Source organism: Phodopus roborovskii, unplaced genomic scaffold (assembly GCF_943737965.1).
Source record: "Phodopus roborovskii unplaced genomic scaffold, PHOROB, whole genome shotgun sequence".
Taxonomy (NCBI): domain Eukaryota; kingdom Metazoa; phylum Chordata; class Mammalia; order Rodentia; family Cricetidae; genus Phodopus; species Phodopus roborovskii.
This window is the reverse complement of record NW_026126418.1, coordinates 51,445,463-51,468,420: the sequence shown is the minus strand read 5'-3', so window position 1 is coordinate 51,468,420 and position 22,958 is coordinate 51,445,463. Positions and strand designations below refer to the sequence as shown.

At 36.8% G+C, this 22,958-nt stretch overlaps 1 protein-coding gene across 1 annotated transcript in view; it reads left to right on the top strand.

Annotated features, from left to right (window-relative positions):
* Positions 1 to 22,958, top strand: part of Rif1 (replication timing regulatory factor 1) — a 53,778-nt gene that overhangs the window by 4,304 nt on the left and 26,516 nt on the right. Inside the window, exons 5-20 of the mRNA XM_051184715.1 lie at positions 1,120 to 1,247; positions 1,335 to 1,429; positions 3,045 to 3,234; positions 4,757 to 4,849; positions 6,410 to 6,548; positions 7,952 to 8,103; positions 11,073 to 11,190; positions 11,996 to 12,169; positions 12,366 to 12,476; positions 14,361 to 14,423; positions 14,617 to 14,717; positions 15,995 to 16,081; positions 17,090 to 17,163; positions 18,212 to 18,392; positions 20,927 to 21,034; positions 21,356 to 21,505. Of these exons, the coding sequence (XP_051040672.1) occupies positions 1,120 to 1,247; positions 1,335 to 1,429; positions 3,045 to 3,234; positions 4,757 to 4,849; positions 6,410 to 6,548; positions 7,952 to 8,103; positions 11,073 to 11,190; positions 11,996 to 12,169; positions 12,366 to 12,476; positions 14,361 to 14,423; positions 14,617 to 14,717; positions 15,995 to 16,081; positions 17,090 to 17,163; positions 18,212 to 18,392; positions 20,927 to 21,034; positions 21,356 to 21,505 (1,964 nt within the window). The remainder of the gene's footprint in view (positions 1 to 1,119; positions 1,248 to 1,334; positions 1,430 to 3,044; positions 3,235 to 4,756; positions 4,850 to 6,409; positions 6,549 to 7,951; positions 8,104 to 11,072; positions 11,191 to 11,995; positions 12,170 to 12,365; positions 12,477 to 14,360; positions 14,424 to 14,616; positions 14,718 to 15,994; positions 16,082 to 17,089; positions 17,164 to 18,211; positions 18,393 to 20,926; positions 21,035 to 21,355; positions 21,506 to 22,958) is intronic.

Here is a 22,958-nt window from a genome sequence, read left to right as displayed (position 1 = left end):
CCACCCCTGGCTAGAATATATTTTTTAAATCTGAAGTTAACAGTAATTTATCTGATTTATGTGACAGGCATATTTATTTTCTAAGGAACTTATCATGATGAAAAGGTCTTATATAACAGTGGTAAATGTCAGTTTGGAAGTGGTATTGAAAGAATAAAGAGCCAGTTGGGTGGTGGTGGCCAATGCCTTTAATCCCAGCACTTGGGAGGCACGGGCAGGCCTGGTATACAGAGCAAGTTCCAGGACAACTAGGGTTACACAGAGAAACCCTGTCTTAAACAAATAAAAAGTATATTTTCCAAATGTTCAGTAATACTATTTTGTCATTAGTAGTTTGCAATTTTAAAGGAAACCTACAAGGTTACTATTAGAGGGACTGAGAGGTTGGGTAATAAGGATATAAAGTTGCTACTATCCTCCCTCATTGAAGAGTTTGAAGATGGACATTTGTTCCAGCCTGGTCCTACAGCTGCTTTGCCCCAAATAAACACACAAAGACTTATATTTATAAACTGTTTTCCGATGGCTAAGGCTTCTTACTGGCTACCTCTGTCTTAATAATTAATAATTAACCCATTTCTATCTATGTTGCCACAAGGCTATGATTTAACCTTAATCCGGCATGTTACTCCTTTGGCAGTATAGCGTCTCTTCTGGCTTCCCTCTGCCTTCCTATCCTCATCTATCCTATCCCCACAGGCAGGTCTGGTCGCCCTGCCTGTGCTTCCTGCCTGGCTATTGGTCAATCTGTTTTATTCATCAGCCAGTAAGAGAAACACATACAGAAGGACCTCCCCCATCAAGAGTTCCAGCTTTTTTTTTTTTTTTTTGTGTAAGACTTAGTATCTTTAGATGACTGTAGTTGTTTGAATTGTGGAAGATGAATGAATGGTTTACAGTCTGCTAATGTTAGTTTTCTTTACTGTCTTGTGCTTTTGGTCAGGTTTTTGTATTTTGGCAAAAAATGTGATATCTGTCAGAATCTCTGGAGACTGATTATCTCCAATTTCTGATTTCCCCCATCTGCCTTTATTATTTTTATTTTACTTTTATGTTTGAGATTTTAAAGATTTTAACTATGCTACATAATTGAAATTAAAACTTGCGCTTGTTTTTCAGAGGCAAATATTCAAGAACTGCTTTTAACCTTGAATGATATCATTAAGAGTTCAGACAAAAATGTGTGTACTAGGGCACTGTGGGTAATATCCAAACAGACATTTCCCAGTGAACTTGTTAGCAAAATGGTGAGTATAATTCAGGAGCATCTAAATTATGTGCCAACAATACAGTCCTGGCTTATTTGATTTATATGTATTTGTTTTGTTGTTTAGGTATCCAGTATTATTGATTCATTGGAAGTGCTACTTAGTAAAGGAGAGGTACATTCTGCTGTTGTTGATTTTGAAGCATTAAATGTTATTATAAGGTATGCAGTTGGTTCTTGTATAAATTAGAATAGTTATGCTTTAGGATTTGTATATATGAAGATTTGTAGATATTAAACAGTGGGGCTTGCAATTTGCTACTAAGCCTGGCAACCCAAATTCAATCCCTGGAGTCCATGTGAAAGGAGAGACCTCCATTCTGGGTGGATGTATAGACACACATGCTGGTACATTTAGTACTCATATACATGTACACACACACAAACTTAGAACAGTAGGGTGTAAACAAAAGTGGCTGGGAGGTGGTGGGGCAAGCCTTTAGTCCCAGCATTCAGGAGGCAGAGGCAGGCAGGATCTCTTGAGTTTGAGACCAGCCTGGTCTACAAGAGCTAGTTTCAGGACAGCCCCCAAACCACAGAGACCCTGTCTTGAAAAACCAGAAAAAAAAAAAAAAAAACCCCAAAATACAAGTGAATATCCTTTAGACGACAAACTTGAACAAGAGAAAGGTGGTAATAAGATGAAGAAAAAAAATCTGAGTTCGAGGCCAGCCTGCTCTACAGAACTAGTTCCAAGACAGGCTCTGTAAGTTGCTGGTTTTTGTTTGGCTATATTCTTGTTGGTCATAGTTCAGATCTAAAAATTGTATGTCTTACTTTCAGAATCCTCCTTTAAACGAGCTAGCCAGGAGCATCCTTGCACCTTCCTCTTAGACATGCTGGCAGCACAGTTTGTGTAGTTTAATTTTCTAAGATGTCTTTAGTTCAGCTGTTTGCTTAAACTGTGTTGATGTATGACTGACTTGTAGATTATGTCCTATTTCTCTGATTGCCTTTAATACTGTTGAGTTTGATAGTATAGCTGTTGTAATTACAATTGTTGGTTTGCACATACTGTTGTACTTTTGTGGTGGTTAGAGGACAAATTGAGGAATTCAGTTCTTTTCCCCCCAGTGTATCTTCCAGACATCAAAACTTAAGGACATTAGGCTGTCTTATACTTGGGGGGGAAAAAAGGTTCAAGTCTAAGATTAAGATTACACTTGATTTAAACATTTTGTGAAAAGTCTAGGAGTATAGCTCCTGAAAGTTGGTGGTAGAGTGCTTTAGAAGGATTAAGTGCTGTAAAAAAATAAACTATACTAATCAAAAAAAAAAAAAAAAAGAAAAGAAATTCCAGTGCATATGCACTGTGCAATACAGATGTATACAGGTACAATTTAATCTGTTTCTCTGTATACACATTAATGTATTTGTCTGTACAAATATTCATTTGAGAATATATATTTAATTGGGCCATATTATGTATATTTCTATGGTTATTTTTTCTGGTAATTTCTTTTACAGTGTGAGGGAGTGATTTGAGCTTACTAGGCAAAAATACTCTACCACTAAGTTGCACCTCAAACATGATGTCTTTTTCTTTTTCTTTTCTTTTTTTTCTTTTCTTTTTTTTTTTTTTTAAATTAGAGATGAAATCTCACCAAGGTGCCTAAGGCTGAACTCACCACAGTATGTCATTCACATAGGCCTTGAACCTTGTGATCATAGTCTTTTGAACAGTTGGATTTATAGGCATCACCTGGCCTTGCTTCTTGATAATTTAACTTGACCTCACTTTTTAAGTTTAATTTAGTCATCAATTTCTCTATTGTAGGCTAATTGAACAAGCCCCACTTAAAATGGGAGAAGAATCTGTGAGGTGGGCCAAATTGGTCATACCATTAGTAGTTCACTCAGCACAAAAGGTACATTTGCGGGGAGCCACCGCTCTGGAGATGGGGATGCCATTGCTGCTTCAGAAACAACAAGAAATAGCCTTGATTACAGAGCACCTTATGACTACTGTAAGTATTGCCTTTTGTAAGTCTACTGAATTCTGCTTGAATTCATTGGTGTAGTTACAAGACTAAAGGAGTTTTGAATCAAAACAAAGATTTTTAACTAGATGGTAGAGTGCTAGTTTAGAATACACAAAGCCTTGTGTAGAAATTTCTTGTGTGTGTGTGTGTGGGGGGGGGAATGATAGGGGTGGTGTTTTTTTTGAGACAGGATTTCTTTGTGGCTTTGGAGGCTGTCCTGGAACTTGCTCAGTAGACCAGGCCTGCCTGCCTGCCTCTGCCTCCTGAGTGCCACCACTGCATGCCTTGTGTACCATTTCAAGCATCAGAAACAAATGTAGAAAAGTTAGCTTACACAAGTTACTCTGATAATAAGTGAATTGTTATAGGTTTTACTAAAGTCTAGATATTTTATTCCCTTATCTAATGAGTGGTGAATAAAGAGGGATTATTTCTGAAAAAGAGTTGTAATGGATTAACATCTCAGTATATACACATTTAAAGCTTATAATAAGCTCTTGTAAGTGCAGTTTCCTAGCTACTGCTTCAGATCTTAAGTTTACTAGCTTCTATTCTTAGCGACCTTTATTGAGCATTGTGTGTGTTTTATGGTGAGTTGTTCCAAAGACATTGTTACTGTGTAAATCTGTGATGTATTTTTTTGTAAGAAAAAAAGATAGGCATAATAGTAAGGAAAGGTGTTAAAAACAGAATGTGTGATTAGTGATTAAAAAAGAATTGGCCATGTGTATAATAATTGGATAGTGTCTGCTCATTTTAGGTGAGAGGGTCATTAGTGCCAACACCCCCAGTTGCTTTTCAGGGAATGTTGTAGAACACTTTAAGAGGCAGGGGATGGACAAATACACAGCTCATAACTACATAGGAATGGGACCTGGGGACGATTTTAAGTTGGTTTCTGCTATTCTGAGAATAGGATCTCATTTTGTAGGCCTGAGTGGCTTGGAGCTCTTTGCATAGACCCAGCTGGCTTTGAATTCAGACTTTCTGCCTCCAGAGTCTGGGATTAAAGGCATGTGCCACCAAGCCAGGTTCATTATGAGGTGTTGATTATTTTTTTATTTGGCATATGTGCATGTTTGTGTTTTATGGGTACATAGAGAGGCCCATGTTTCTGGTGTTCTTCAGGAGCAATCTTTTTTTTTTTTTAAAGATTGTTTCACTGGCCTAGAACTTGATGGACAGTGAGACTGCGGGCCCCTCTTTTCTCTATCTTTCCAGGTTCAGGATTTCAAATATGCATACATTTCTTTTAAGACATATGTCTAGAGATCAAATTTGGGTCCTCATGCTTGCATAGCAAGCACATGAAGATTTTATTGGCATCATGCTTTATATGGAAAGTCACATGTTAGTTACTTGTTATGATGCAGTTTTGTATTTTTTTGAGGATGTATACTTTAACTGTAGAGAGGTTATTTGGCTCAAAAAAAGTTTGAATATTTTTTTAGGCTTGGATAGTGGATTTTCTCTCAAAGTATTTGATAAATGTTATTTTTGTTTACAGAAATTAATCTCAGAACTTCAAAAGCTATTTATGAGTAAAAACGAGACTTATGTGTTAAAACTATGGCCTTTGTTTGTCAAACTTCTTGGAAAGGTAAGTGTCACAGATGACGAACTAGTTGGTATTTGCATAATTTGAACATGTCAGAATTTATTTTGGTTTTTCGAGACAAGGTTTCTCTGTGTTGGGAGCTTGTCCCGTAACTCGCTCTGTAGATCAGGCTGTCTTTGAACTCACAGAGATCCACCTGTTCTGTTCCCCAAGTGCTGGTATTAAGGTGTGCATCACCAATGCCCGGCCATGTCAGAATTTTTACTTTGAGTAGCCCCATCCATACTCAAACTGCTCTGGAGCTTACCACTCACCATGTAGCTCAAACTGTAGACCTGACATTTGCAGCAATCCTCATGTATCAGTGTAGGTGGAAGTTACTATTCCACCAGCAACTCCCAAATAGCCAGCAGCCCCTTCCCAAATTACTACACAGAGGCTTACATTAATTATAAAAGCTTGGTCAGTAATTCAGGCTTATTGCTAACTAGCTCTTACACTTAAATTAACCCATAACTCTTATCTATGTTTATTTAGCCTCATGGCTTGGTACCTTTTTGGCATTCTCTTCTTGGTTCGGCATCTGGCTGTCTACACCTACACCTGACTTTACTCTTCCTCTTCCCAGCATTCTTAGTTTTGTTGCCCTGCCTATACTTCCTGACTGGCTACTGGCCAATCAGTGTTTTATTAAACCAATAGTGACATTTCTTTACAGTGCTCAAGAGGATTATAGCTATGAACCATTGTGCCCAGCTTGTGTGGGTATGCTCATGTTTACACCGATGCACATTAACAGGTGTACATGCATGTGGAGTCCAGAAGTCAACCTCAGGTGTTGATCATTAGGTGCCATTTGCCCTTTTTTAATCTTTATTACATTTGTGTGAATGATCTGTATAACACCCATCAGCACTACTTGGATGAGTTGTTCACTCCCACTATGTGAGCTCCTGGTAAACTCAGTTTGCCAGATCTTCCTGCCTCTGCTAGGATTAAAGGCATGTGCCACTGTCTGCCCAGCTTCTGTCTTTGAGGGTGGATTCTTACATGCATATGCATTCATTGAGTAGGCAGCTGTTTCTGCTTTTAGCACTGGGATTACAAAGTGTTTGCCACCATGCCCATCCTTAAAACGTGTTGGATTCGTATGCACTTACAGGTAGTAGATGTGTGCTACTTTGTGGAGTTTTCATTTCCAACCACTGGAGATCTGTCAAAGTCTGGTTTTCAAAGGCTTCTTGCATGGCAGCCACTTGCACAGCTGAGCCATCTCACTGGCTTTTCTGTCCAGGTTTTGTCTGCCTAGGCTAAAGTGCTGTAGGTCAGACTGACCTTGAAAGCACATTTGCATGCTTTTGCGTCCAGTGTACAACCATCACTATCTGCCTAGCTTTTGAGCCTGGGTTCCGGGGATTGATTGAACTTGCGTCCTCATCATTGTACAGCAAGCACTTTATTTGAACAAGCTGTTTTCCCCATACTGTTTCTTTTAATTTGCTTAAAACACCCCCATTACTTGTGTTAGAGGTATGTTTGCAAGCAGTGTGGCTTTGTTTATTTGATTATGAACTACAAAAATCATGTTTTCTCTTTTCTTAGACCTTACACCGAAGTGGGAGTTTCATCAATTCTTTGTTACAATTGGAAGAACTGGGCTTCCGTAGTGGAATACCTATGATTAAAAAGATAGCTTTCATTGCTTGGAAAAGCTTAATAGATAATTTTGCCTTAAACCCAGGTATGTATGTAAATCATTCTATTTATTTTTAAAGGATTTTTTAGTTTATTTTCATAATTTAATATTTATGTGTGTCTGTGTGTGGTGAAGGTGGGCATTTGGGCCATGATAAGGACAGAGAACTATTTAGTAGAATCTTTTGGCATTATTTCATGGCCAACATTAGGAGACTTGCAAGCCTGAGATATGCTTTGTTCAAGGTGGGTTCTAAAAATGTAGATGAGACTGAAACTATTCAAATTTTTAATTTTGTATGAATTAATTTACTGTTAGTAAAGATTAAGTGATGAAGCTTTTTCTGATTCTTTGATTAATAACTTTACCTTAAGGGAATAGGAATAAATATGTAAATGTTATTTGCGAGACATTGAAAATTTTATATTTATCCTAAATTATTTTATAAGTTTAGAAGACAAAATAAAAATCTGTTTGTGGCTTTCTAAACTGAATGTTAAGCATTATGTGTGTTGTATCTATTTGAAATCACTATAGTAGGCCTGACTTAATCAAACTATTTTAGAAAACTTGATTTATCAGGAGCAATACAGACAACAGATGGTAAGAAAAATGGTAGCCATGAAATGAAAATATCAGTAACTTAGTTTTTCTCCCTGTAGTTCTAGAAATGTGCTCCAAACTGGATTCTTTAGTCTTGTCTTCACCTTATCATAATGCTCAGTGGAGTATTTGAAATGTATGTATGAGATGAGAAAATAGCCTAAAACATCAGTATAATAAAAATTTAACATATCCCTCTAATCCCAATTCTCAAGAGGTAGAATCTCAGGAGGTGGATCTCATAAAGCTTGAGGTCAGTCTGATCTATATAGTGAGTTCTAGGCCAACCAAGGCTACATAGTAAAAATCTGTCTCCAAACAAAAAACTGTAGCTAGGTGTTTGGTTTGCTCATATGTGTTGGTAGTCTTGTTACACAACATCTAGAACTCTTAAGAAGTGGTAATTGAATTTTTGTATGTTGAGTTCTAACAATTATTAAAAATAGGATACAGCTGAGTAAATGTGTTGCTTTCTGAAAATTTGATGGTGCTTGATTTAAGTTACTAGTTGATTTTTAGAATAATCTTTGTTGTAGTGTGCCAATGTTGGCCTGAAACTCTTGGTCGTCTTGTCCTGGCCTGGGAGCCTGGGATTAATAGGCATTAGGAAATTGCATCCTTTGCTTCAGTACACTAAATGCCAGGTTGTAACAACCTGAAATTTTTAGGTATTGCCACAGGTCCATATTGCTGGTGGGAATAGCAACCCTGTTTTATGTTTGTTACACTGTATCTGATATTAAAATTTCTATTCTGTGTTTTTGGTCCAGCTGTACTAGGATTTGTCAAAGAAGTTTAGTCTGACTTCTTTTGCTACAGTAATCTTATTTATATTTCTTTTTAAGATATACTTTGTAGTGCAAAAAGACTCAAGTTATTAATGCAGCCTTTGAGTTCCATCCATGTGAGAACAGAGACATTAGCATTAACAAAATTAGAAGTCTGGTGGTATTTACTGATGAGACTTGGACCTCAGCTCCCTGGCAATTTTGAGCAGGTAACAGAATTATGAACTGTTAACTTAAAAATTGATGTGTCTTTGTTGTACTTTTGTTTGTGATGGGGTCTTTTTTTTTTTTTTTTTTTTTTTTTTTTTGTTTTGTTTTGTTTTGTTTTGTTTGTTTTGAGACAGGGTTTCTCTGTATAGCTTTTGGAGCCTGTCCTGGCACTCACTGTGTCGACCAGCCTGGCCTTGAACTCATAGAGATCTGCCTGCCTCTCGAGTGCTGGGACTAAAGGTGTGCGCCACCACCAGGCTTTATTTAAGGACTTCTATGCTTTATAAAAACTTGAGTGTATTTCTTACAGTGTATTCTCCAGTGGCCTAAGATGGAGTATCCATAAACCTCTAATCAGTAAATGCCAACATAACAGTATAGAACATTAATTTGTTTATTTGAAAAATTTATCTAGTTTATTTTGTATGTATGCGTGTCTTGCCTGTATATAGCATGTTTGTATCCTCTGACAGAAGAGGCTGGGGTTATCATGGTTGTGAGTACTCTGGATACTGGGAATCAAATCCAGGTCCTTTAGGAGAACAGTCAATGCTATTTGTTAAATTGCCTAATGATCTCTCCTTCACCCTTTAAAATTTCTGTTTTATTTATATGGGTATATTGCCTGTGTGTATGTCTGCACTGCTTTTGTGCCTGGTACCAGGGATGGCCAGAAAAGGATGTTAGATCTCTGGGACTGGAATTACAGATAGTTGCAATGGTGCTATGTGGGCATTGGGAATCAAACTCAGGGTCTGTTTAAGAGCACCAGGTGTTGAGCCATCTTTTGACAGCTCTTTATTTACAAAGGTGAACTCTTAGTGTTTAGCAATCAACATTAATGAAATAGCAAGCAACATACCACAAGGTTTGAAATACAAATTCTAATTCTTTTTTTCTTTTTCTGGATGACTTATTTATAAGTAGTCATTTAATACATTCACTAACACTAAATTAATTTAATTTGGTCTAAGCTATTTTTGTGTGGCAATTCCATTGGTGGTTTATAATTAAAATACTAAAAGATAACTTTTATTTGTAATCTGTAGTGTATTTCTTACATTCTAAGTACATATTAATAAAGCAGGAACTCCTTTCTTGGAAGGTGTTTGTTCTCCAGCCATTGTCCTCATTGGTATCCTTTGTTTTCTTTTTCCTTTTTCTTTTTTTGTTTTTGTTTTTCAAGGTACCCTTTCATTTTTAAAGGCAGGCTCTCATACTTTAAACTAGGCTGGCCTTGAATTTAAGGCCATGTTTTTCATTCTCTTGAGTTAATGATTTTTGTATGGATAATGATTGAGCCATCATGCCATTTTGTTTTTTGATTGTTTTTGGGGGGACTGGATCTCATGGTCCAGGGCTAGGACTTGCTTTGTTGCCAAGAGTAGCTTTCTGATCCTCTTGCCTTAAGTGCTGGGATTATAGAGTTTACAGCTGTAGCACCAGGTTATCAAACCCATACGTGCCACTTGAGCTACATCCCCAGCCCAATACTGTTTGTTTTTAGACAGCCTTGCATTGAACTTTGGGACTCTGAATATATACTAGAGAAGTTACCACTGAATTTTATCACCGGCCGTAGTTTCTGAGTTTTAGATAGAAGTTTCCTATACAACATAATTGAAAATCAGCATTAAACAAATAATGAATGTAATTACCAAATTCTGCCATTATAAGCTTCTAAGAGCCTAATCTGGTTGTACAACTTATTTATTTGGGAGAACATAGATGAGACTTGTGGATGATTTTAGAAGTGAGCTTTAACCATCTTGATGTATTGTATATATGTATGTATGTATGTATATATATGTATATATATTAAATAACTTTTTAAAATTTTATCTACTTATTTTTATTACATATACAGTGTTCTATCTGCATATTTGGCTACACACCAAAAGAGGGAACCAAATCTCATGGAAGGTGGTTGTGAGTCACCATGTGGTTGCTGGGAATTGAACTCATGACCTCTGGAAGAGCAGTCAGTGCTCTTAACCTCTGAGCCATCTCTCTAGCCCTGTCTTGATATTTTCTAATTTGAATTTTCACAGAAGCTTTGGTTAGCTAGGGAAATACTGCTTGTAGGGAGTATGTGTTTAGCCTGTTCCTCACCATGGGTTTAATAGTCAAAACCAAAGAAGAATTAAAGAACTTAAAGGTTGGGGATGTCATTTTAGTCAGGGTGCTTGCTCAGCATGCTGGGTGCCCTAGAGTCAAACTTTTGGATCACAAAAATGGAGTGTACTAGTGTATGTCTATCCCTAGCACTGGAGAAGTAGACACCAAAGAATAAGAAGTCAGTCAACTTGGTTACATGTTGAGTTTAAGGAAAGCACATGTTGAGTTTAAGGACAGCCCGGGCTGCAAGAGATCTGGGGAGAAAAAATATACAAACAAATCATTAGCATATGCAACTAACGCAATTTATTTGCAAAAGTTATTAATGTGTGCAATTTTGTTCAGGATTTAGAACTATCTGAAACACAGATGACACCTCAGGTAAATATAAATATGAACCATGTTCATTGCTGCTCTTCATAGTAGCCCCAAATGGGAATCAGTCTAGCTCCCTGAATGGAAGAATGGATAAAGACACTATGGTACATTTATACTTGTAGACCAGGCTAGCATCAAACTCCTATTTCTGGAGTGCTGGGATCAAAGGCGTGTGCTACCACTGCCTGGCTTCAGATCTTAAGTTTTTAATTGGCCTGATCTACCTCTGTGTCAGAAGAATTAAGATTGCTTCTTGAAGAAATACATTATCTTGCTGGGTGGTGGTGGTACACACCTTTAATCCCAGCATTCAAGAGTCAGGTGGATCCCTGAGTTCATGGTCAGCCTGGTCAATAGACACCCAGGGATACACAGAGAAACCATGTCTTTAAAACAAAAACAAAAATCTTATAAAATTTCTTTTTTAACCATTTTACAATGGAATTATTGCTGTTTCTTTTTCATCTATTAGGTTTGTGTGCCTCTGATTCAGAGTACAATAAGTGTTGATAGTATTGCTTCCCAGCAATGCAATTCATCTAGAGGGTCTACTTCTCCTGGCTTAAGTCCACTGACTCCTGGACATAAAGGTGAAAGATTTGCTTCCTTTTCTTTTGAAAAGTCTTTGAAGGAGTAGTCGCTCTTTGGAGACTAGGTCCTTTAAGTAAAAAGTTCTTTTTATTTTGCTTTTGATTTTGAGACAGAATCCCATAATGTAGACTAGTCCTGAATTCCTGAATGTGTACTTGTCAAATATTGGGATTAGAGGCCATACCTCAAATGTATTCCTATCTATATTCTTTTCTTTGGTATTGATAATTTTAACTGGATTATTATCAGTGGTGGGGAAAAAAGTTTTGATTTTCAGTTTCTTAATCTTGCTTTGTTGCTAGCTTTCACTATGTATGTAGCCTAGATAGATTTTATTTTATTTTATTTTTATTTAATTATTTGAGACAGTGGTCATCTATTGTTAGACTGAGTTGAACTTGTGTATTAGACAACTATGTAGTTGTGGCTAGCCTGGAACTCACTCTCTTGACCAAGATTGCTTTGAACTGACAACTCCTCATGCTCCAAATGTTCAGACTGCAAGTGTGTACAAATAAAACCCAGCTCCTTTCATGCTACTTGAATTGATTGCCAATAAGCAACTCAGAATGACTAGACTTACGTGCTAGTATGGAAAATGGGTCTTAACAGCATTCAGAAGCAATTATTTGTCATTACTCTATTAGCCTTTTTCAGCATTTTAGATTTTTTACAGAAAATCTTGGAACAGAAAGGCTTGGTAATTTCAGGGTGTGTATTAATGTCTGAGAAATTTATATCATGTCTTTAAAGATATTCAGATAGGAACTATAACTTGAATAAATGGATCTTTCTCTTTTAAAGGTGCTTCTCCTTATGGAGTCCCCACAACTCCACGCATGAACACGAGTTCAAATATAGGTGGAATGGCTTCAATCCCTTCCATTCAGCTTTTGGGACTGGAAATGATGCTTCATTTTTTGTTGGGTCCAGAAGTCTTGAATTTTGCTAAGCAACACAAGCTTGTACTGAGCCTAGGTATTTGTTTTTGAAATTTACTGTATGGAGGAGAGGCCTCTGTTTTACACAACATCTCAATAATAGGGATAAACTTGTGTGTGAAGTGAATTTAAATCTTTTAAGTAAAAAGTTTTTAGATACTTTTTTTTTTTTTTTGTTTTCTTGAGAAATTTGCTTTATAAATCTTAACTTCTTGTCTTGGTTTCCCTTTTAGAGCCACTGGAACACCCCCTAATCAGCAGCCCTTCTTTTTTTTCCAAGCATGCACATACACTTATCACTGCTGTTCATGATAGCTTTGTTGCAGTTGGCAGAGATGCTTCTGGTAAGTTTAGGAAAATTTTTAATACAAAAAGTTTATTTATTTTTAAGCATTTATGTAGTTTGTGTGTGATCATACATGTGCCATAGGACATGGGGATGTCAGGATATTTTGGGGCTTACATTTTTCACTGTGTGGGTCCTGGGAGTTTAGGTTATCGCGGTTGGAAGCAGTCACCAGCCCTTTAAAGAACCATAAAGCAAATATTGCTGGGTGGTGTGGCACATGCCTTTAATCCCAGCACTCAGGAGGCAGAATTAGGTGCATCTCTGAGTTCAAGGCCAGTCTGGGCTACACACAAAAACCCTTTCTCAATTAATAGGCAAAAAACAAATATTTACTTGGTGTTAACTCATTGACCAGATTGTGCACCAAAAGTTTGTAGTATTTCTTTGAAGTCACTTGTGCTAAACCTTTCTAAATAGGGAGATAGGAGTGACTGGCAGCATTGGGGAGGCAGAGGCAGGCCAGTCTCTGATATTTAATGCCTGTCTACATTGTCTGTGTAGCATGTTCAGAAAACAAGGCTACACAAGAAAAGAAATTGGATTGTACTAAGAGACAATCAATGCATAAAATCATATAGGGACTGGTAGATCTGATTCAAGCCTAGGCTCTGTGGCTTTAGTATCTGCATTTAAATTTATGTTCATGGCCTAAAAGAAATGAATGCAAGAAATGTAAAGCCAGGCATTGTGGTTTACCTTTGTAATACCTGTATTAGGGATGGTAAGGCAACAGGAGGATTGCTAAAAGTTGGAGGCTGCCCTGGACCGCACAAGACCTTGCTTCAAAACATATATGTGTATGTTATGGTGGCAAACACGATCTGAGCACTTTAGAAACGGAGACAAAGATTACTCATTTGGGACTGACCCAGTTTTCAAACCTAGAGCCTGTCACCCAAAAATAAGTAGATAAAATAAAAACACTTCTTAGTTGTTTGTAAAATGAAGCATATATTTTCACCCATTGTGCATGTATGTGTCTATTCAGGCATTAACATGGAGGACAGAGAACAACTTTAAAAGTTCTTTCCTTCCCCTGTGTGGTATCTTAGTGTCAAACTCAGGCTTCAGATTTACCATCAGTAAGTGCTTGCTGAGCCATATCGTTGCACTTCTTTGTGTTTTGTTTTTTTAAATAAAAGGGTATTGTGGGTGTGGCTGTGTGCTTGTTCATGTAGTCTAGACTGGGGAAATTTGCATTCTTTGGAGAAAAGCATCTTTGCAGCTCACCTGTCCTGAAACGAGTGGTAGTCCTCTTGTCTCTGCCTCTTAAGTGCAGGAGTGGTGTGTGTACACCAGGCACAGCTCTGGTGTCTTTCTTTTTTGCTTTCCTTTTTGCAAAAGTGATGGGGTATTCAGCATAGAAAATACAGATAAAAAACGAAAACATTTATCCTTTGTAATATGGTAGGCCCATTGCTAACATGTCCTTTTACAAAGGTGTAATTTCTCCAGAGAAAGTTTGTAATGGTGGTTTTATAAATATAAGGACATAATATTCAAATTTGTGCTCAGTTTGCTATTAGTGTAAAGAACAGAAGATTAGGTTTTGTTGGAGTTATATATGTATGAATATTTTGCCTGTATGTGTGAACTACAAATGTGTCTGGTGCTCAAGTAGAGCATAAGAGGGCATCGGATTTCCTTGGAACTGTACTTGAAGATTTATGGGGTACTAGGAACTGAACTTTTTTCTCCTTGAGATAGGGTTTCTGTGTTACTTTGGAGCCTGTCCTGGCACTCGCTCTACAGACCAGGCTCACCTCAAACTCAAAGAAATCTTCCTGCCTCTCTCTGCCTTCTGAATGTTGGGATCAAAGGCATGAGCCACCAATGCTCAGCTCTAAACCCTATCTTAAAAGTTCTTATTCCTTGACAGATGCTGTAGTCAGTGCTATCTGGAAAGAGCTAATTAGCTTGGTGAAGTCAGTTACTGAATCAGGTAAGCGTATTACATTGCTAAGTGGCCTTCATAGCAAGCACAAGTGCAGTGCTTCACTTGCACTTGCAAATGTAAGCCTTATTTGTGTTATGTGTAACTAGAAATGGTTACTTAGTTAATTTTCTTAACTCTTAGATATGCTCACCTAAAAACAAGTTTGGAATTATATGCTTCCTTTTGTACTCTTTGATAGGAAACAGAAAAGAAAGATCAGGCTCTGAAGTTTTGACCCTCCTACTAAAATCTTTGGAAAACATAGTGAAGTCAGAAGTATTTCCTGTATCAAAAACACTGGTAAATATATTAAGGTCTCATTTTGAAACTTAGTTTATATTGACTTGCTCAAATATGTTTGGCACAGACCTTTATAATACTGAATATTGGCTTGTAGTTTAGCTGTATTCCAAGTCATTCAAATGTCCTTTGAAAATTTTATAGTAAATAGTTGTAGCAGTAGCTGCAAACATCTGCAGAATGTTAGAGGGATCAGCTTCATACAAAAAAAAATGCAATAGGACATGCAACTTGAACTGAAGAAATTTTAATGTTCAGAGTACTTAGTGACAATAGCACATTGTCACTTGTGTATTAAATAGGCTTTAAACTTAAATAGTAGTAATGAAAATAAGTATTTAATTTTCATAATGAACAAATGATATTGTTACTTAAATACAGTGTGCTGGTGGAACATAGTAGATGGTATCAGGAACTCTAGTGCAGAATTTGGGCAGTTAATTGCTTTCTTGGCCTGTCAGTCTGAACTTAGTATATGTAGTGTGTAGTTAGTAGTAGTTTAAATAGTTAAATGGGTTTATGCTTGCCAAACACTCTGGACAAGGCACAAATTAATACTGTCAACTTTAGTGTATTTTTAAATCTTGTTCAAAATAGGATTTTATTTGCTAAGGTAATTATTTTGATACTTAACACCTTGTAGTTCATATAATAATAAGCACAGGAAGACTTGGAGAACAGTTTAGAAGACTCAAATATCTCTGGATTTGTAATCTTGAGATTTGATTTATAGTTAGCAAGCTGTTGAAGTATTTGCTTCTAGGCCTGTTTAGTATGTATGTCATTGCAGAATTTTCTTTCTGGTTTTCTTTCTGGTGTATATGTTTGTGTATGGGGGATAGTGTTTTGAGACAGGGTTTCCTCTGTAGTTTTTGAGCTTATCCTGGAACTTGCTCTGTAGACCAGGCTGGCCTCAAACTCAGATCCACATGCCTCTACTTCCTGTGTTCTGAGATTAAAGCAGCAAAATTTCTTGTGATGTAAAAAAAAAAAAGCTGTGAAGTTTCATTTTTAGAAAAACAGTTAAAGTATGGATATTTGTTCATTTAGTGGCTACTTTTTATAGTAACACAAAAACTTACAAGGTAGAAGTAATGTGAATATATATATATATATATACACACACACACACTGTATTAGTTAATTTATGTAATGAATCACGAGTGGTATTACTGATAAATTGTCAAATATAGATGACATAAAGTTTTTACTGAGTAACAGGTTTTTTTTTTTTTTTTTTTTTTATTGCTAACTATTGTAAAATCTTTCTTTCTTAGGTCCTCATGGAAATTACAGTTAAAGGACTTCCTCAGAAAGTATTAGGTTCACCAGCATATCAGGTTGCTAATATGGATATTCTTAATGCAAGTATCTTACATGTAGTGTAGTGATAATGATAAAGATTGGCGAAACAAACTCCCTTAGAGTTCTTAATGTGACCATTAATTGGATTTGGTTGATTAAGTTAAACTTCTATGCAAGATAGTAGATTACTGTGAAAAATTTAAGATGGTGCTATGTCAGTAGATGAACATTTTTTCTTTTCCTGGATTGAATAGTAGACTCTAGAAAGAATGTTTTCTGTTTGCATGGAGTAAAATTACTGGCTACTGCTAAAATATGTGAAAGCTTAGTATGCTAATATAGTAAGTATATGACATATACTTTGTTGTGTGAAACAGGTATTGTGAGTCCAGCATGGGTATCTGTGTGTTTATTATCTGACACCTCACCATCTTTGATTTCTCACGAGAACTATGATCAGAGCATATAGATGGATTTGATTTTTTTTATATTAATTTTATTTACTATTCATTTTATTTAATTATGTCTTTGTGCTTGGATGTTTGAGTGCAGTAATTTCAGAGGGCAAGGAGTTGGAGTTAAAGGTGGTTGTGATTTACCTGGTGTGGTTACTGGGAACTGAGCTTTGTCTTTTGTAAGAGCAGAACACAATCTTAACCAGTGAGCCATCTGTTTAGCCTCTTTTTTTTTTTTTTTAAATGTAGCCCTAGTTGGCCTAGGACTTGATCTATAAACCATTCTTGATACTAAATCTTAAATTCACATATCTCTATGCGTCTGCTTCCTAAGTGCTATGGACATGCCTGACTTGTTTTGAAGACAAGGGTCTCCCTAGGTATCCCATACTGAGCTTGAACTCAGACTCCTTCCATTTCACCCTACTGGTTGCTGTGATTACAAATATGTGACACTCACTGTGTCTGGTTTGGTATGTAGTCTTAAGAAATGAACTTGTTATTATCATACACTAAATAATGCTAAAGTTTCCATGCCAAAATAAATCATTAAATAAGTCTTAAACTATTCTTTTTACTGGAAATTGTGACTTCCTTTTCTTTACTTTTTAGGGAACTCCAGCTTTATTCTTAATTCAGTTAATTTTCAACAACAATCTTGTAGAATGTGGTGTAGCAGATGAAAAGTAAGTTTGTACCTTGTTTTTTATTTTAAATCCTGTTCATGGCATGAGTCTCAGGATGGCCTAGAATTGCTGTGTAATTGATTTGAATTGATAATTCTCTCTCTACCTTCTTTTTCTAGGATAGCAAAAGTGTATTGCCATGGCCTTTTTGTCTGTTTGTTGGCATTTATATTTAAACCATATTTTTATTTAACCCTGTCTAGCCTAGTTGTATAGAACACTAATCTACTCTCATGCCTGATTTTTTTTTTTCCTGATTTTTTTTTTTTTTTTCTCATGAAAGATGATTATGTAATTTAGATACCCTTTCTATATACAGTCCAGGTTGGCCTCAAACTTTTGGCAATTTTGCCTCCAACTTCTAAGTGCTAGATTATGGGTAATAAGCCACCAAACTCAGTTGATCATTTTGTGTTTTGTGATGCGGCTTTGTGGCCCAGGCCCATCTCATTATAGATTTATTTATTGAGATAGGGTTTCTCTGTGCAACCCTAGCTGTCCTGGAACTCACTTTGTAGACCAGGCAGGCTTTGAACTCACAGAGATCTGCCTTCCTCTGTGGGGATTAAAGGTTTGTACCACCACCATCCAGCTCATTGTAGATCTTTTTGCGTCAGATTCTGTAATGCTGGGGTTTACCATAATTTTTTTAAAAAAGATTTTATGTGTGTGTTTTGCCTGCACATGTCTATAGCTTATGTATGCCTTAATGCTTTTGAAGACCAGAAGAGGGTGTCAAATCCCTTGAATGTGTAGTCATGGATGGGGACAGCGTGGAGGCTGGGAACGGTAACCCAGGTTCCTGGAAGAACAAGTACTCTTAACCATAGGGTTTTCTCTTTCTCTCTTACTTTAATATTTTATGTTGGGGAAGGAGGTTGTGGTGGTACAGAAGTACGAACTAGAGATAAGCTGGTAGTGGTGTTAGAGGCTAGGGCCATAATAATAAAAAACTCATTTCTTGTGTTCAGCTGTTTTAGAATTTTGCTAATACATAATGTATTTCTAGAAGAAATACTTATTCTGAAAATTGTTTCTATTTTTTAAGGTTTTTTCTCAATCTAGAAACACTTGTAGGTTGTGTACTTTCTGGTCCAACTTCACCATTGGCTTTTAGTGATTCTGTACTAAGTGTGATTAATCAGAATGCAAAGCAGTTGGCAAACAAGGAACATCTCTGGAGAATGTGGAGTATTATAGTCACTCCCCTGACTGATGTGATCCATCAGGTAAGGCACACGCGTGCTATGTCTCCCTCCATCCCTCCCTCCCTCCCAGAGTCCTGGACTGGTACTTAGAAAGCATACTTGTACATCAGCCTGAACAGCTTACTGCCTCTGCTCCCTCAGGGCTATGAGGTGCTCCCTCCCCCTTTAGACAGATCACAAGTTTGAGTTTAAAGAAAAATGAACAGTTTGTGATTGATCGTGTATTTGATTCCATTTTCCTTAGTGTTAAGAAGGTAGTGTAGGGCAAACAACAGTTCCTTCTCTTCTAATAGTGCTGATTAAACCAGCATCTGTATTGATAAGTGTATTTATGGGTTGGGTACTTTTCTCTTAAATTTTTTTTTTTTTGGGGGGGGGGTTTGTGTCAGTATCTCCTGTGTAATCTCTGCTGGCCTCCTGTGACTTTCTGCCCCATCCTCCCAATATTTGGATAATTAGAATACTTATATTGAAGTGTACCAGGTAGGGAAAAATAAAAGATAGTCTTTGGTTTGTTTTCTCCTTGAAACAAACTCTTACTCTGTTGCAGCCAAGCTCATTTTATGTTGTAGCTTCCCAAAGCTGGAATTTTTAGTGTGTGCTTACCATAGTGTGCTGACCTGTAATTACTTTTAATAGGTTACATGCATAGTGTCCAGTCGTCGTGCCTCCATATTTAGCCTTCTGAAGCTTGAAATCTGTTAAGAGTTGATTAGTTTTTACATTTTAGTGTTAATAAAGTTTTAAATATTATTAATATGGGATGCAAATTCACTTTTGTGTTTTTGTTATTTGTTTTGGTTTATTTTGTTTGCTTTTGAGTATTCTTTAGGTTGATACAAGTAACTCATGGAATAAAAGCTCCAGGAGATTTTTTTTTTTTAAACCACAAAAATTGGTCTCTTAATCTTAAGCTAGTACTGTTCTAGAAGGATATTAGACTGTATTTCTAAGAATTTCACCTTGAATGGTAGCAGAGGCCCTTTGTGAGAGTTCTGTGTGTTTGCAGTTTTTGTCTTGAGATGATGTCCCTCTATAACATCTTTCCTTGGAACTCAGAATAGCCTAGGTTGGCCTCCAACTCTTCCTGCCTCAGTCTACTAAATACTGCGATTACATGTATGAATTATAACTTGTAGTTTGGGAGATTAAGGTTGTTTCAGAACTTAAAGTTAACATCTTAGGGCCTCTATTGCTATAAAGAGGCACCATGACCATAGCAGCCCTTATAAAGGAAAACATTATACTTGGGTGGATTCTAGTTTCAGAGGATTAGTCTATTGCCATCATAGTGGGCAGCATGGTGATATGTAAGCAGACAGACATGGTGCTTGTGAAATTTTGATTAGAAGGCAACAGGAAGTGGACTCAGTATCATTGAGTGGATTTTGAACAAAAGATCTCAAAGCCCACCCCTATAGTGATGTACTTCAACGAGGCTAAACCTACTCCAACAAAGCCACATTTCCTAATAGTGCCACTCTCTTGGGGGCCACTTTCTTTCAAACCAACATAATCAGCATGATTGTTTCCTAGTGTATTTCAGGGTCTCTGGCCCTGTTTCTCTTTCTCCCCCCTCCTCTCTTTCTCTTCCCCTTCTTTTCTCTCTGTTCCTGAAGGTTTCTGAGAACAATAATTTCACATGACTAGGTGGTGTAAACAAGAGAATTATTGTTGGACCCTAATTCTGGGATCCTGATGGACAGATTGGAGAGCCCCACGACACACCCAAATGCAACAAGCAAGAGGTGTTTATTGAATGAGTGCACTCGGGTGACAGCAATCTCGGGGAAAGCTGCACACCCCTCAGAGGGTTCAAGCCCTTTTTAAAGAGTGCATGCATGCATAGGGCACAAGGTATACATAGTATAATTACAAAGTATAATTTCATGTTTGAGAGATCACCCAGGTGTGACCTATTCTTTAAAGGAAAAACAACAGGATGACAGGTAAAGAAAGACCCCAGACTGTCCATTGGTCAGGTATGACCCAGCCAGGACCATTCATCTGGAACCATCTGTTCAGGGTTGGGGCCCATTTCCTTGATGTGGGCCAGACCTGGAAGAGACTTCAGTTATTTTTACAAGAGATTGATTCAGTTACTAACCTTATTTAACAGAATCAGCCTAGCATGACCACTAACTAGCCACATCACCATAGTAACTTACTTTGTTCTCATAATTTTTGTCCTTTCCTCCCATGTCAATGTCCATTCTTTATGATTTTTTATATTCCGCTTGCAAGAATTATTCTCATGCCCCTTTCCTACATCCTTGCTCAGCAAACTAAAATCTTTCATTACGTTTTTTTTTTTTTTTTTTTTTTTTTTTTTAATTAACTGCTGCTAAGTGGTAGAGTCAAGCCTAAGGGAAAAAAGTTTATCTCCAGATAATCACTGGGCTGTATGTACTTTTATCTCCAACAATAAGTTCTGAAGACTAAAAGAAATCTGTTTTTCTGTTTTAGAGCCCTGAGAATCTGTTATATGAGTTATATTACCAGGTAGAATTAGAATTAGATGGTAATTTGTCTAACTCCATGTTTTTTTATTTCAGACCAATGAAGTGAATCAAGGTGATGCCTTAGAACATAATTTTAGTGCCATCTATGGTGCATTGACTTTACCAATAAATCATATTTTTTCAGCTCAGTCATTTCCCATGGTAAGAATGTATATTGTTCATGTAAGGATTTTGTGTCTTTCTGGAAATACTATTTTTAAATATGAATATCATCAACTCTAATTTTTCTTGAATTAATGTGGGTTGGAAGAATATGGGGAGGCGGAGGACACTGAAATGAGGTGTATTTGATTTTTGACCTTTGATAATTTCTGATACTGTTCATATAGAATTTAATTGGGAATTAATAACTGATTCCTCTGACACATTAAATGTTTCATTCTTTTCAGTCTTAATGTATTACTCCTGTTACATATTTGGTTATGTTGGTGTCAGTTTAACAAATTTCTTTTTTGTTATTAGGCTACTATGAAGACTTTACTTAAAACTTGGTCAGAATTGTATAGGGCGTTTGCACGCTGTGCTGCTTTGGTGGCAACAGCAGAAGAGAATTTGTGCTGTGAAGAACTTTCTTCTAAAATAATGTGCAGTTTGGAAGATGAAGTCCTTTCAGTGAGTGTTCCCCCTGTATATATTTTGAAATTTGGAGATAACATTAAAACAATTACCAGTTTACTGAAGCTTCTGTATAAGAGGTTCAGTTAATGCAGAAAATACTAGTGCTTTTAATTTGGGATGCCTCTTTATCTTGACCCTAGTCTAAACTTTTCTTAAAATATCTTTGTACTACAGCTCTCCTTTATATTGACTAGTTCTGAAATTCTGTCCATCAAAGCATGAATCTTGGTTAGGTCTGAGTTAAAAATCCCTAAATGATAAGGAGAATGCAATCTACTGAGTGTGGCTGCATGGAGCTGTGATTGTTTCCCCTTTATGCTGTAGGCTATGAGATCATCTTTCTTTGTAGAACTTACTGGATTGAAGTAGTTGGCATGGAAAGGGAAGCACCTTGAACAGCTTTTCTCCTTTGAATGGGTCAAAATTACATAGCTGTTCTGACATGCAGAGAGACTATTTATGGGCTTTGGCCATTAGAGAGGGATATGACTGCTGAATGGGACTTTTTGTGCAGCACTTGCTTGGGCTGACAGCTTCAGTCTGTTCTTACATTTTTGTTTGTGAGCCTAGCCTTTAACGGCTGAGCCATCTCTCTAGCCCCAGTATGTTGTCTTCTGCCTCTTCATTGAGGTTTCCAACCTTTGGCATTCTGGTGAGTAGGCCTGAATCCCTGTGCTATATGACTTCCCCAGCCAAGAACTTTTTCCAAGAACTTCTCGTGTGAGCATGAAATTACCTCCTTGTAAAGTACACCCCAGATACAACCAGAAAGCAGAAAGCAATACAATAACTCTGTTCTTTCTGTCTGTCCCATTTCTGGGATTAATGGCATACTCTACCCAGCTGACATTGGTCAATCTTGCTTATATTTTCAAAGCACCTTTTGTTGATTTTTGGTATTGTTGTTAATTGATTTTTGATTATCCCTTCCTATTTATTTCTGGGTTTGGATTGCTATTGTTTTTCCTGGGTCCCTGGTGCATCATTAATTTATTGATATGATCTTACACTTTGATATTAAGCTCTTAGTCATATAGGAAGTTTACAGTATTGCCTTTTTTATGCCCCATAGATTTTGTTGTATTATGTTTTTATTTTCCTTCAATTCTAGGAATTTTTGAAATTTAATTTCTTCAGTAGTTCAATTGTCATTCGATAGTCCTGTTTAATTTTTATGTTTTATAGTTTTGCTATTGATACCTAGCTTTAGAATGCAGGATGTTATTTTAATTTTGTTATCTGTTGAAGCTTGCTTTGTGGTCAGTTTTGGAGGAAGTTCTATGGACTCGGCTAAAAAGTGTGTGTATTCAGTGTTTATGTCAATCTGTAGAGTGAATACATTTGCTGTGTGGTGTCATTAAACTCTAATTGATATTTTGTTTAGTTTTTGTCTTGATGCCCTGTCTATTCGTGAAAATTTTGTATTGAAGTCACCTGTTGTTTCCAT